The 13,669-nt window shown below is 47.4% G+C and overlaps 1 protein-coding gene across 1 annotated transcript in view; it reads right to left on the bottom strand.

Moving 5' to 3' along the window:
* Positions 1-578: 578 nt before the first annotated feature.
* Positions 579-13,669, bottom strand: part of MAPKAPK3 (MAPK activated protein kinase 3) — a 73,183-nt gene continuing 60,092 nt past the window's right edge. The window contains exons 4-10 of the mRNA XM_082265834.1: positions 9,281-9,360; positions 9,060-9,186; positions 6,994-7,069; positions 5,048-5,172; positions 2,760-2,845; positions 2,474-2,554; positions 579-875 (exon numbers count right to left, since the gene is read on the bottom strand). Of these exons, the coding sequence (XP_082121960.1) occupies positions 729-875; positions 2,474-2,554; positions 2,760-2,845; positions 5,048-5,172; positions 6,994-7,069; positions 9,060-9,186; positions 9,281-9,360 (722 nt within the window). The 3' untranslated portion in view covers positions 579-728. The remainder of the gene's footprint in view (positions 876-2,473; positions 2,555-2,759; positions 2,846-5,047; positions 5,173-6,993; positions 7,070-9,059; positions 9,187-9,280; positions 9,361-13,669) is intronic.

Below are 13,669 nucleotides of genomic sequence, written 5' to 3'. Positions count from 1 at the left end.
TTTGCATCTCCCTGCTCTAAAAGGTTTTTATTGAGAGGAGAGTCCCACTGGAGAAATGTTTTTTTTTTCACTTCCTGTTGAGACAGGAAGTGAAAAGAAACCACTTCATCGGGGACACTGTCTTTTCAATAAAATGGGGGAGGGTCTGTATCCCATTCAGGTTGGGATTACTGTCTGTCTGGGTGAAAATGGGGACACTGGGGTCACAGGGACAGGAAGTTGGGTGAAATCTCCCCATGGAAGGAGTGGCAGGCTCTGTATTTCTTCTGTGACTTCTTACATCCAGAACAGAAAATGTGGTTCACCATATATAAAGGCCCGGTATATGACGGCGGCGCAGTCGTCATGGTGAGCCGCCATGTTAGACAGAAGAAGGCACCTTATAAAAGCTGGCAGGTCTTTTCTATTGGGTCACAGGAAGTCAGCATTCCCACAATATATCCTCTGTGCAGATTCTCTGCTGAAATTATATATTCTTTTACATAAACCTGGTAAAAATATTTGTTTACTGGTCCTTTAAATGGCATTTGCAGCCACATTCAGAATGTCGCGGAGAAGTGACGAGGCGCACACAGGGCTCGGCTCCATAAATACGTATATGTATGTACACACAGCAGGGTGCCGGAATTATACTACAGATAAACTTAACAATCATAATAAAAAGAACACGACAACTCCGGGCGGCACAGGACACGCCCCCGCGGAGCTCTCTGCCCTATGTACAGTCCTCATTGGTTGTTACAGGCAGGGGAAGAGCCATCCGTTTGTTTCTTGCGCCGCTTGTTGAGTAGTCTGTTAGTGGACGAGTTGAGATCTTTGATCTTCACTTGGTCGTAATCAACTCTCATCGTGGCCAGAGCACTCGTCATCTCCTCCTGGGGACAGAGAAGAGAAAATTAGTGAGAGGGGGAGAGGGGAGAGAGAGGGAGAGGGGGGAGAGAGAGAGAGAGAGAGAGAGAGAGAGAGAGAGAGAGAGAGAGAGAGAGAGAGAGAGAGGGGAGAAAGAGAGGGAGAGGGGGAGAGAGAGAGGGGGTGAGAGAGAGAGAGGGAGATGGAGGGGGTGGAGAGAGAGACAATAAAGATAGAGTGGAGGAGTGAGAGAGGGAGAGAGAGAAAGGGAGGGAGGGGAAAGAGAGAGGGGGGAGAGAGAGAGAGGGGAGGAATAGACAGAGAGAAGGAGAGGGAGAGGGGGAAAAGAGAGAGAGAGGGGAGAAAGAGAGAGGGGAGGGAGTGAGAGAGAGGGAGAAGGGGGAGAGAGAGATGGGGAGGGGGAGAGGGAGATAGAGAGGGGGAATAGACAGAGAGAGAAGGAGAGAGGGGGAGAGGGAGAGGGGAGGGAGTGGGGGAGAGAGAGAGAAGGTGGGGGAAAGGAGAGGGAGGGAGAGTGGAGAAGGGAAGAGGGAGATGGAGGGAGAGTGGGGGGATATAGAGAGAGGAAGAGAGAGAGAGAGAAGGAGGAGGGGGAGAGAGAGGGAGTGGGGGGGGGGGATAGAGAGGGAGGGAGAGTGGGGGAAATAGAGAGAGAGAGTGAGAGAAAGGAGAGAGGAGAGTGAGAGAAAGGGGGAGAAAGAGAGTGAGAGAAAGGGGGAGGGGAGGGGAGAGGAGGAGGGGGAGAGAGAGGGGGAGGGAGAAAGCGAGGGGTGAGAGAGAGAAAATAAAGATAGAGTGGAAGGGTGAGAGAGGGAGAGAGAGAAAGGAGGGAGGGGGAAGAGAGAGGGGGGAGAGAGAGAGAGAGAGAGGAGGAATAGACAGAGAGAAGGAAAGGGGGGGGGGGAGGAGAGGGGGGGGAGAGGGAGAGGGGGGAAAAGAGAGAGAGAGAGAGGAGAAAGAGAGAGGGGAGGGAGTGAGAGAGAGGGAGAAGGGGAGAGAGAGATGGGGAGGGGGAGAGGGAGAGAGGGAGATAGAGAGGGGGAATAGACAGAGAGAAGAGAGAAGGCGAGAGGGGGGAGAGGGAGAGGGGAAGGAGAGGGAGGGGGGAGAGTGGACAGAAGGAGGAGAGAGGGAGGGGGCAGTGAAGAGAGGAGGGAGAGTTAGGGAGGGAGGGAGAGGGAGGAAAAGAGAGTGGGGGGAGAGAGAGAGAGGGAGGGGGAGAGAGAGGGAGGGGGGGGGCAGAGAGGGAGAGAGAGAGAGAGAGAGAGAGAAAAGGGGGAGACAGCAAGAGAGGGAGGGAGGGAGAGAAAAGAGAAAAGTGAGCGAGGAGAGGAGAAAGACAGGGGAATGAGGGGAAAATAAAGATGGGGGGGGGGTTGTTAGGGGGGGTATGTAGAAAAAAGGAGAAGACAAAGGGGGTGAACGAGGAGAGAGAGAAAATGAGAAATAGGGGTGGGGGGAGGGGAGGTGGAGAGAATGGGGGGAGCATAGAACAGAAGGAGGACAGGAAAGATGAGGAAGAAGATCGGTGCAATGCAGATGTGGTCTCATTGGAATGTATTGAGTGATGGGCAGCATTAGGTGTAAAGTTTTGTTCTCTTACCTTCACCTCATCCCAGTGCTCCTTATCCTCCTGCAGTACCCGAGCCGTGTGTAGGGGGGTCTGCGGGACGGCCATAGATTGCTGCACACAAAGAAAATACAGATGTGTTGAAATGGAGAGGTAGATGGAAAGGGACACTTACATCTCACTGCCTGTAGGTGGAGCCTCCTTCCTCCCAGTACTTGGAGGAATGCACTAATACAGAGACTGGCCGGGATTGAACCCCCCTCCCCCCCCCCCCCCCATATAATTTACATTGGCCCAATATAATAGAATTTTTGCTTACGTTGATCCAAGAGTGGTTCATGAACTGCGTGATCGTCATCCGCTCCGTCGGGTCCGTCCGCAGGAGATGTTGGATCATCTGTTTAGCTGTCAGGGAACAAAACCACCGGATTAGGGAGGGGCACCAGAAATGTTTGCTTATTAAAGTAGCCAAAAGCCAGAGGATCCCCTGTCAGGTTTTTATTGCTATCCGGGGCTCAGTTAGAAAGATTTCTATCATTTCCTGTCCTGCTGACAGGAAGTGAGGGGGAATCTCTCTCTCATTAATAACCTAATGGGGGTTCCGGGCCTTCCCCACTCCATAGAAAACTAGAAAAAAAAAAACACAGAGCGGAGATGGAGCTGTCATCCGCCTGCTCAGTGGGGATCGGCGGATCGATTCCCCCGCTGAGCATAATGGAGTCCATCGGTGGAACGGACAGGTGTGAAAGGACCCTAAGGCCTCATGTAAACGGGACGTTCGAAAAACCTCTCCTGAACACTGGAACTTGACAGCTGTAACCAACGGTTAAAAACGTCTGTTTTGCCGCGTTTATGTGCATTTAGCGGAGTTTGTGTTTAGAAGCATTTTTACATTGTAAAATGCGCAGAAATGTATCCCCATTGAAAACAGTATTTCACAAAAGTAAGTACACCCCTCATATTTTTGTAAATATTTTATTCTATCTTTTCATGTGACAACACGGAAGAAATGACACTTTGCTACAATGTAAAGTAGTGAGTGTACAGCTTGTATAACAGTGTAAATTTGCTGTCCCCTCAAAATAACTCAACACACAGCCATTAATGCCTAAACCGCTGGCAACAAAAGTGAGTGCACCCCTAAGTGACAATGTCCAAATTGGGCCCAAAGTGTCAATATTTTGTGTGGCCGCCATTATTTTCCAGCACTGCTTTAGCCCTCTTGGGCATGGAGTTCACCAGAGCTTCACAGGCTGTCACTGGAGTCCTCTTCCCCTCCTCCATGAGGACATCACAGAGCTGGTGGATGTTAGAGATCTTGCGCTCCTCCACCTTCTGTTTGAAGATGCCCCACAGATGCTCAATAGGGTTTAGGTCTGGAAACATGCTTGGCCAGTTCATCACCTTCACCCTCTTATCGTAAGGCAGTGGTTGTCTTGGAGGTGTTTGGGGTCCTTATCATGTTGGAATACTGCCCTGCAGCCCAGTCTCTGAAGGGAGGGGATCATGCTCTGCTTCAGTATGTCACAGTACATGTTGGCATTCATGGTTCCCTCAATGAACTGTAGCTCCCCAGTGCCGGCAGCACTCATGCAGCCCCAGACCATGACACTCCCACCACCATGCCTGACTGTAGGCAAGACACACTTGTCTTTGTACTCCTCACCTGGTTGCCCCCACACACGCTTGACACCATCTGGACCAAATAAGTTTATCTTGGTCTCATCAGAGCACAGGAGATGGTTCCAGTAATCCATGTCCTTAGTCTGCTTGTCTTCAGCAAACTGTTTGCAGGCTTTCTTGTGCATCATCTTTAGAAGAGGCTTCCTTCTGGGATGACAGCCATGCAGACCAATTTGATGCAGTGTGCGGCGTATGGTCTGAGCACTGACAGGCTGACCCCTCCCCCACCCCTTCAACCTCTGCAGCAATGCTGGCAGCACTCATACGTCTATTTCCCAAAGACAACCTCTGGATATGACGCTGAGCACGTGCACTCAACTTCTTTGGTTGACCATGGCGAGGCCTGTTCTGAGTGGAACCTGTCCTGTTAAACCACTGTATGGTCTAGGCCACCGTGCTGCAGCTCAGTTTCAGGGTCTTGGCAATCTTCTTATAGCCCAGGCCATCTTTATGTAGAGCAACAATTCTTTTTTTCAGATCCTCAGAGAGTTCTTTGCCATGAGGTGCCATGTTGAACTTCCAGTGACCAGTATGAGAGAGTGAGAGCGATAACACCAAATTTAACACACCTGCTCCCCATTCACACCTGAGACCTTCTAACACTAACGAGTCACATGACACCGGTGAGGGAAAATGGCTAATTGGGTCCAATTTGGGCATTGTCACTTAGGGGTGTACTCACTTTTGTTGCAAGCAGTTTAGACATTAATGGCTGTGTGTTGAGTTGTTTTGAGGGGACAGCAAATTTACACTGTTATACAAGCTGTACACTCACTACTTTACATTGTAGCAAAGTGTCATTTCTTCAGTGTTGTCACATGAAAAGACAGAATAAAATATTTACAGAAATGTGAGGGGTGTACTCACTTTTGTGAGATACTGTATATTGTATTGTTCGTTAACCCCTTATTAACCCTTCTGTACCTTCCTCTGAGACGTCATTCCACTCAGGCGCTGGGAACTCGTACTGCCCCATCCTGATCCTCTTCTTCATCCCGGGGGAGATGGCCTGGCCGGTGTTGGAGTAGAAGGGGGGATATCCACACAGTCTTTAGAGAGGAAGAGACAAAGAGATCCAGAATTTATGAACAGAAGGAGCTGAAAACGTTTGTGTAACCGATGACAGCGCTTCTCACGGATAACAATGACAACCATCTGGATGATCATAACGTGAATGCAGAGAAGAGGACGTGCGGAAAACTGTTGGCAGCCCAGAATTAATTTCACCTTTACCAATATATAGCAACAAAGGAGGAATTAAAGCTGAAGATTAATCTGCTTCTATGTCACCTTCCCTGTCTTCCCCTCCTCCTCATCAAAATGAAATGCTAAATACATTTTTAAATAAAAGATGTTTTCAATTACATAACTTCTTTTAGACCCAGTGATGTCATCACCTGGTCTCTGTGATTCTCTATGCAATGCAGGCAGATCATGGCTGATGGGAGGGGCCTATAAGATACATATGTCAGAAAATCTGACTTGCAGAAGCTTCTAATACACATGGTGAGAAGCTCACAGTGTGCAGTGAAATCAGAGGAAGCCGTTTCAGTCCAGGAGAGGAGCTGCAACTGTGCAAGATTGAGGGGAAGGCGCATCGGGCTCCACCAGAACCCAGTATGATAATACAATAATATATTATACTGTACATAACAAAGTACAATGGAGATCATCTATAATGGGGTTCTTACTATATGGCCAAAACTCTGTGAACCCCTGACCATCAAACCTCTATGAACTTGTTGGCGAACCCATTCCAAAACCATGACTGTTAAGATGGAATTGACCCCCCCCCCCCCATTTGTGTCTATAACATCCTCCACCCTTCTGAGGAGGCTTTCTATGATATATTGGAGGGTGTCTGTGGGAATTTGTGGCCATTTGTGAGGTCAGGTACTGATATTGGATGGGAAGACCAGGCTCACACATCAGGCCTTGCTTTGGGCACCGAAAAAAAAGACCTGCCTCACACATCAGGCCTCATATTGGGCACCAAAAAAAAAATATATATATAAGACCGGCCTCAAAAATCAGGCATTGCATTGGGCACAGAAAAAAAAAAATAAAAAATAAAGACCTAGCTCACACATCAGGCCATATGTTGGGCACCAAAAAAAAAAAAAAAAAAGACCTAGCTCACACATCAGGCCTCACATTGGGCACCATAAAAAAAAAAAAAAAAAAGACCTGGCTCACACGTTAAGCCTCACATTGGGCACCAAAAAAAATATATGAGACCTGCCTCAAAAATCAGGCCTTGCATTGGGCACCGAAAAAAAAAATAAAAAATAAAGACCTAGCTCACACATCAGGCCTCACATTGGGTACCAAAAAAAATAAAAATACCTGGCTCCCATATCAAGCCTCACATTGGGCACCAAAATAAGACCTGCCTCACACATCAGACCACAAGTTGGACTCCAAAAAAAAAAAAAAAAATTTGGCTGGCTCACACATCAGTAATCACATTGGGCACTCACATTAGGCCCCATCATCAGCATTCCAATTCATCCCAAAGTGATCAGTAGGGATGAGGTCAGGACTCTGTACAGGACACTTGTGTTCCTCCACGCCATGTCTTTACGGAGCTGGTTTAGTACAATGGGGGGGGGGGGGGCAGTCATGGTGGAACAGAAAAGAGTCTTCACCAAACTGTGACCACAAGGTTGGAAGAGCACAATTGTCTACAATGTCTTTGTATGATGGAGGATTACCAGGAACCTTCACTGGAGACACTTAAACTTTGGAGGAGGATGGGGGGGGGGGGGGGTGCACATACTTTTGACCATATTGTTATTTAGAAGTAAAGTTGTTGAAGTGTGAGAAGCAGAGCAATGATAAGTAGAATCCAAAGACATCTTTATACTCACAGAATATACATAATGACCCCCAGTGACCACATATCACACGACTTGTCGTATTTTTCAGGGCCCAGAACCTCCGGAGCTGTGGGAAGAAGAGAGGAAATGCAGAGGTGAGGATGGAGGAGCCCAGCTGTGTGGATGGAGCTTTACAAGTCTGAATGAAGCAATTCCTGACAAGTCACAATATACAGCAATAGCCGGGGAATGACAGCTCCATAACCAGAAGTGGCAATGTGCTTCTCGCTTCTGGCTTTATTTAGGGCAGGGATGATTATCAAACAGATGTGCAGGGGTCAGGAGTAAGTAGCACACAGTATGTAGGGATCAGGTATATGCAACACACAGAGTGCAGGCTTATGGAGTAGTAACAGAATGCAGAGGTCAGAAGCATATACCAGAGGGCAGGGGTCACGGGCAAGTAACAGAGTGCAAAGGTCAGGAGTAAGTAACACACAGAGTGCAGGGGTCAGAAGTAAGTAACTAAGTGCAGAAGTCGAGAGTAAGTAACAGAATGCAGAGGTGATGAATAAGTAATGCACAGATTGCAGGGATCGGGAGTGAGTTACTTACTCCCAATCCCTGCAATCTGTGCAGAAATAAGGAGTAGTAACAGAATGCAGAGGTCAGGAGCAAGTACCAGAGTGTAGGGGTCAGGAGCAAGTAATGCCCAGAGTGCAGGGGTCAGGAGTAGTAACACACAGACTGCAGGATCAGGAGTAACAGGGTAAACATTAGAAAGTAACAGAGTGCAGGGGGTCAGGAGAAAGTAATGCACAGAGTGCAGGGGTCAGGAGTAAGTAACATACAGAATGCCAGTGTATGGACTAGTAACAGAATGCAGCGGTAAGAAGCATATACCAGAGTGCAGGGGTCAGGAGTAAGTAACAGAGTGCAGAGGTCATGAATAAGTAATGCACAGATTGCAGGGATCAGGAGTAACACACAGCATGCAGGGGTAAGGAGTAGTGACAGAATGCAGAGGTCAGGAGAAAGTAAGAAGAGTGCAGGGGTCTGGAGCAAGTAATGCCCAGAGCGCAGGGGTCAGGAGAGGTAGCACACAGAAAGCAGGAGTATGGAATAGTACTAGTAACAGAACACAGAAGTCAGGAGCATATACCAAAATGAAGGGGTCAGGAGCAAGTAACACACAGAGTGCAGGGGTCAGAAGTAAGTAACAGAGTGCAGGGATCGGGAGTAAGTAATGCACAGTGCGCAGGGGTCAGGAGTAGTAATGCACAGAGTGCAAGAGTCAGGAGTAGTAATGCACAGAGTGCAAGCGTCAGGAGTAAGTAATGCACAGATGGCAGGGGTAAGGAGTAAGTAATGCACAGAGTGCAGAAAACAGGAGTAAGTAATTCACAGAGTGCAGGGGTCAGCAGTTATTAAGACACAGCATGCGGGAGTAAGAAGTAGTAACAGAGTTCAGGGGGTCAGGCGTAAGTAATGTACATGGGTCAGGAGTAAGTAACAGAGTGCAGGTGTCAGGAGTCATTAAGACACAGCATGCGGGTGGAAGAAGTAGTAACAGAGTGCAGGGGGTCATGCGTAAGTAATGTACAAAGTGCATGGGTCAGGAGTAATTAGGACACAGCATGCAGGAGTAAGAAGTAGTAACAGAGTGCAGGGGTCAGGCGTAAGTAATGTACAGAGTGCAGGGGTCAGGCGTAAGTAATGTACAGAGTGCAGGGGTCAGGCGTAAGTAATGTACAGAGTGCAGGGGTCAGGCGTAAGTAATGTACAGAGTGCAGGGGTCAGGCGTAAGTAATGTACAGAGTGCAGGAGTCAGGAGTAATTATGACACAGCATGCAGGAGTAAGAAGTACTAATAGAGTGCAGAAGCCAATGGCTGAGGAGGCAGCTGGAGGAGGTGCAGGTGTAGCAGGTCATAGCAGTGGCCGGTCGCAGGCCTGAGCCGCCTGCACCATAGCAACCAAGGACTCTAGGCATCCATTGGCTGAACACGGGACAATCTGCACCACATATTGAATCCAAACAAGACACAGAAATTGACTATAGAATCTGGGACAGTCCCGCAGACCTAGTCAGCTTCTCCCCCCCCCCCCCACACTCACCCACATAGTACGGTGTGTAACAGGGGGTCTGCAGCGCGTTCTGTATGGTCGTCTCTTTGGAGAAGCCGAAATCTGTGATCTTCAGCTCGGCATTGCGGTCCCTGGAGGTGTAGAGGAGATTTTCAGGCTGGCGGGGGGGACACAAAGAAATATAAGACGAATATCAGGGACAGACAACCCAGAATGCACAGCGCAGGAGAGGATGGGCCGCAGCTACTGACCTTAACATCTCGGTGGGCGATGTCCAAAGCGTGGAGGTGCTGTATGGCCAATCCGATGTCGCGCATTATCTCCGATGCCTCTGGGGGATCACAAATTCAATTTTATCTCAAAAAGTAATCTAAAACCGGCTGTCCTAGTTGTGCTTTCATTATCATTAATGCTAAAAATACAAAATTCCCATTTATCCAATGTACAACAATACCAAGCCACTGAGGCATGAGGCGCTCCGCGTCTCTAGTTATGGAGAAGCCATTATTTACTTGTGATGTCGAAATTTTATAACAGCTGACTGGAGCTGCATTGCATTAAACCCCTCATAATGGGCACAGCAGGTGTACAGACCCGGGAACTCAGCACAGGGATGGTGGGAACCCCTCATAATGGGCACAGCGGGTGTACAGACCCGGGAACTCAGCACAGGGATGGTGGGAACCCCTCATAATGGGCACAGCAGGTGTACAGACCCGGGAACTCAGCACAGGGATGGTGGGAACCCCTCATAATGGGCACAGCGGGTGTAGAGACCCAGGAACTCAGCACAGGGATGGTGGGAACCCCTCATAATGGGCACAGCGGGTGTACAGACCCGGGAACTCAGCACAGGGATGGTGGGAACCCCTCATAATGGGCAGAGCGGATGTACAGACCCGGGAACTCAGCACAGGGGTTTAAAAAAACAGTCCCTGAGAGATAGACATTGGTGTGGTTGGAAAAAAAATACAAACTCATGACTAAACAGAAGTATAGTTTTGTACTTCCATCCCAAATATTGGCACTATAAACAGTGCCTTAAAAAAGTATTCACTCCCCTTAAAATGTTCCACATTTTGTCATGTTACAACCAAAAAGGTAAATGTGTTTTATTGGGATTTTATGTGATAGACCGACACAAAGTGGCCATAATTGTGAAGTGGAAGGAAAATGATAAATTGTTTTAACATTTTTTATAAATAAATCTGTGAAAAGTGTGGCTGCATTTGTATTCACCCCCCGGAGTCAATACTTTGTAGAACCGCCTTTCCCTGCAATTACAGCTGGGAGTCTTTTTGGGGATGTCTCTACCAGCTTTGCACATCTAGAGAGGGACATTTTTGCCCATTCTTGTTTTCAAAATATCTCAAGCTCTGTCAGATTGGATGGAGAGCGTCTGTGAACAGCAATTATCAAGTCTTGCCACAGATTCTCAATGTGATTTAGGTCTGGACTGTGACTGGGCCATTCTAACACATGAATATGCTTTGATGTAAACCATTCCATTGTAGCTCTGGCTGGATGTTTCGGGTCGTTGTCCTGCTGGAAGGTGAACCTGCGCCCCAGTCTCAAGTCTTCTGCAGACTCTAACAGGTTTTCTTCTAAGATTGTCCTGTATTTGGCTCCATCCATCTTTCCATCAACTCTGACCGGCTTCCCTGTCCCTGCTGAAGAAAAGCATCCCCACAGCATGATGCTGCCACCACCATGTTTCACAGTGGGGATGGCGTGTTCAGGGTGATGTGCAGTGTTAGTTTTCCCCCACACATAGCGTTTTACTTTTAGGCCATAAATTTCAATTTTGGTCTCATCTGAGCAGATCTCCTTCTTCCACATGTTTGCTGTGTCCCCCACATGGCTTCTCCCAAACTGCAAACAGGACTTCTTATAGATTTCTTTCACCAATGGCTTTCTTCTTCTCACTCTTCCATAAAGGGCAGATTTGTGGAGCGCACGACTAATAGTTGTCCTGTGGACAGATTCTCCCACCTGAGCTGTGGATCTCTGCAGCTCCTCCAGAGTTCCCATGAGCCTCTTGGCTGCTTCTCTGATGAATGCTCTCCTTGCCGGGCCGGTCAGTTTAGGTGGACGGCCATGTCTTGGTAGGGTTGCCCGGCCGGTCAGTTTAGGTGGACGGCCATGTCTTGGTAGGGGCCCGGCCGGTCAGTTTAGGTGGACGCCCATGTCTTGGTAGGGTTGCCCGGCCGGTCAGTTTAGGTGGACGGCCATGTCTTGGTAGGGGCCCAGCCGGTCAGTTTAGGTGGACGGCCATGTCTTGGTAGGGTTGCAGTTGTGCCGTACTCTTTCCATTTTCCAATGATAGATTGAACAGCGCTCCGTGAGATCTTCAAAGCTTGGGAGATTTTTTTATAACCTAACCCTGCTTTACACTTCTCCACAACTTTATCCCTGACCTGTCTGGTGTGTTCCTTGGCCTTCATGATGCTGAAGGAAAATGATAAATGGTTTTCAAAATGTTTTACAAATAAATATGTGAAAAGTGTGGCGTGCATATGTATTCACCCCCCTTTACTCTGATACCCCTAACTAAAATCTAGTAGAACCAATTGCCTTCTGAAGTCACCTGATTAGTAAATAGAGTCCACCTGTGTGTAATGTTATCTCAGTATAAATACAACTGTTCTGTGAAGCCCTCAGAGGTTTGTTGGAGAACCTTAGTGAACAAACAGAAGTATAAAAAATATTATTTATCACAATCATTTATAAAAAGAGGTTCACAATGCATATTTAGATGTGTTATGTGAAACATAAGTATATGGACAGTACACCATGTATACACAAAACAATAAAACTGTCACGCCTTGCAGTGGATGATCATTGAAATATATGGAACGTCAATGGAACAAACTTGGAGTGTGTTCAATGGAGTTTGTTCGATTGACGTTCAATATACTTCAATGAGCATCCACTGCAAGCCGTGACGTAACGCATCTAAATATGCATTGTGAACCTCTTTTATAAATTATTGTAATAAACAATATTTTTTATACATCTGTTTGTTCACTAAGGTTCTCCAACAAACCTCTGAGGGCTTCACAGAACAGCTGTATTTATACTGAGATCAAATTACACACAGGTGGACTCTATTTACTAATCAGGTGACTTCTGAAGCCAATTGGTTCTACTAGATTTTAGTTAGGGGTATCAGAGTAAAGGGGGGTGAATACAAATGCCCCCCCCCCCTCACACTTTTCACAGATTTATTTGTAAAAAAATTTGAAAACCATTTATCACTTCACAATTATGGCCAATTTGTGTCGGTCTATCACATAAAATCCCAAGAAAATAAATTTACGTTTTTGGTTGTAACATGACAAAATGACGAAAATTTCAAAGGGGTGTGAATACTTTTTCAAGTCACTGTATATTTTCTGAGACCCTCTGTCACCAGCTTATCTATTTTTCGTCCTCCTACTTTGTTTTGTTGTAATACTTCTATTGGACTATTTTTATTGCCATCACTAAACATAAAACCTTTTAACAAGTTTTTGGGTTTTTTTTTTTTGCTGTCGTTGTCGATCTTCATACTTCTATTTAGTCATAATTTCTATACTTTTCTTTATGTTCAGTTATTATCCACTCTTCATCGCTGACGCTGCTAATTATGGTCTGGAGACATTTCATTGTTGTTCTCCTCCTCCATTATTGTATCTTCTCCGTATTTCATCAGTTTTAGAATATCTGACACATCTCTTATCTGGGGAAGTGACAGGGGCGTAACTACAAGGGTTGCAGGGGTTGCAGTTGTAACCGGGCCCCATGCTCCAGGGGGCCTGTGCGGCTCCCCTGTACACCTGGATAGAAGGGGGCAGCATGTAGAGAAATCACTGTCCTCCTTTTTCCTCCTGTAGTTGCAGAAGGAAAATGGAGGAGATTGGTTCCTCTGTATGCTGCCCCCGCCACTCCTCCTATCCAATTCACTTGTGTTCTGCTGTCTCTGGGCCCCTGTGTGCTCCCCTGGTCCCCCCCCCCCTTACTGTGCTCCCTCCCCTCTCGTGCCGGCTGCTGCAGGGGATGTGTCACAATAGAGAACCAGGAAGGGGTCGGTAAATATGTAATTTACCAGCTCCTTCCTTTTCTGAATGGACAGAGTCATAGTCAGTCACATTGTAAAAAAATAAAATAAAATGATAAAAAAATAATACAATTAAAATACCAAAAAAATAAAAACTTCTGACACCAGTGGGTGAACTTCCAGGATCACAAAGGTCACACTGGAGACCGGGCCCTGGCATTCCACCCCCCCCCCCCCCGTGGGGAGGCCCCAAGATGGCAGGAAGGGGGCGCACTGCAGAACTTGTGAAAGGGTCCCGCTGCGGGACCGTAATAAAGGGCCCCGCAACAAGAGTAAAGGGCCCCAGGATCAGTGGGAAGAGCCGAAGTGGGAAAATGCAGTGGGAAAAGCGAAGGGCCCTGGCCAGGGGTCCGGGGGGGCCCTTCATGGTTTCTTGCACCAGGACCCTTAAAGCTCTAGTTAAGCCTCTGGGAAGTGACGTGTTGTCACAAAATGTGTCATTGGTGTTAATAATACAATTTTCTGCATCATCCAAGATTGCTATTTTTGTCACCATCCTGATGTCCTTCAAGTGGACCTAGGACTTGGCCCTGGGCCCCAA

The sequence above is a fragment of the Pelophylax lessonae genome (genome assembly GCF_965119305.1).
Source record: "Pelophylax lessonae genome assembly, chromosome: 8".
Lineage (NCBI taxonomy): Eukaryota > Metazoa > Chordata > Amphibia > Anura > Ranidae > Pelophylax > Pelophylax lessonae.
This window is presented reverse-complemented; position numbering and strand designations above follow the sequence as displayed.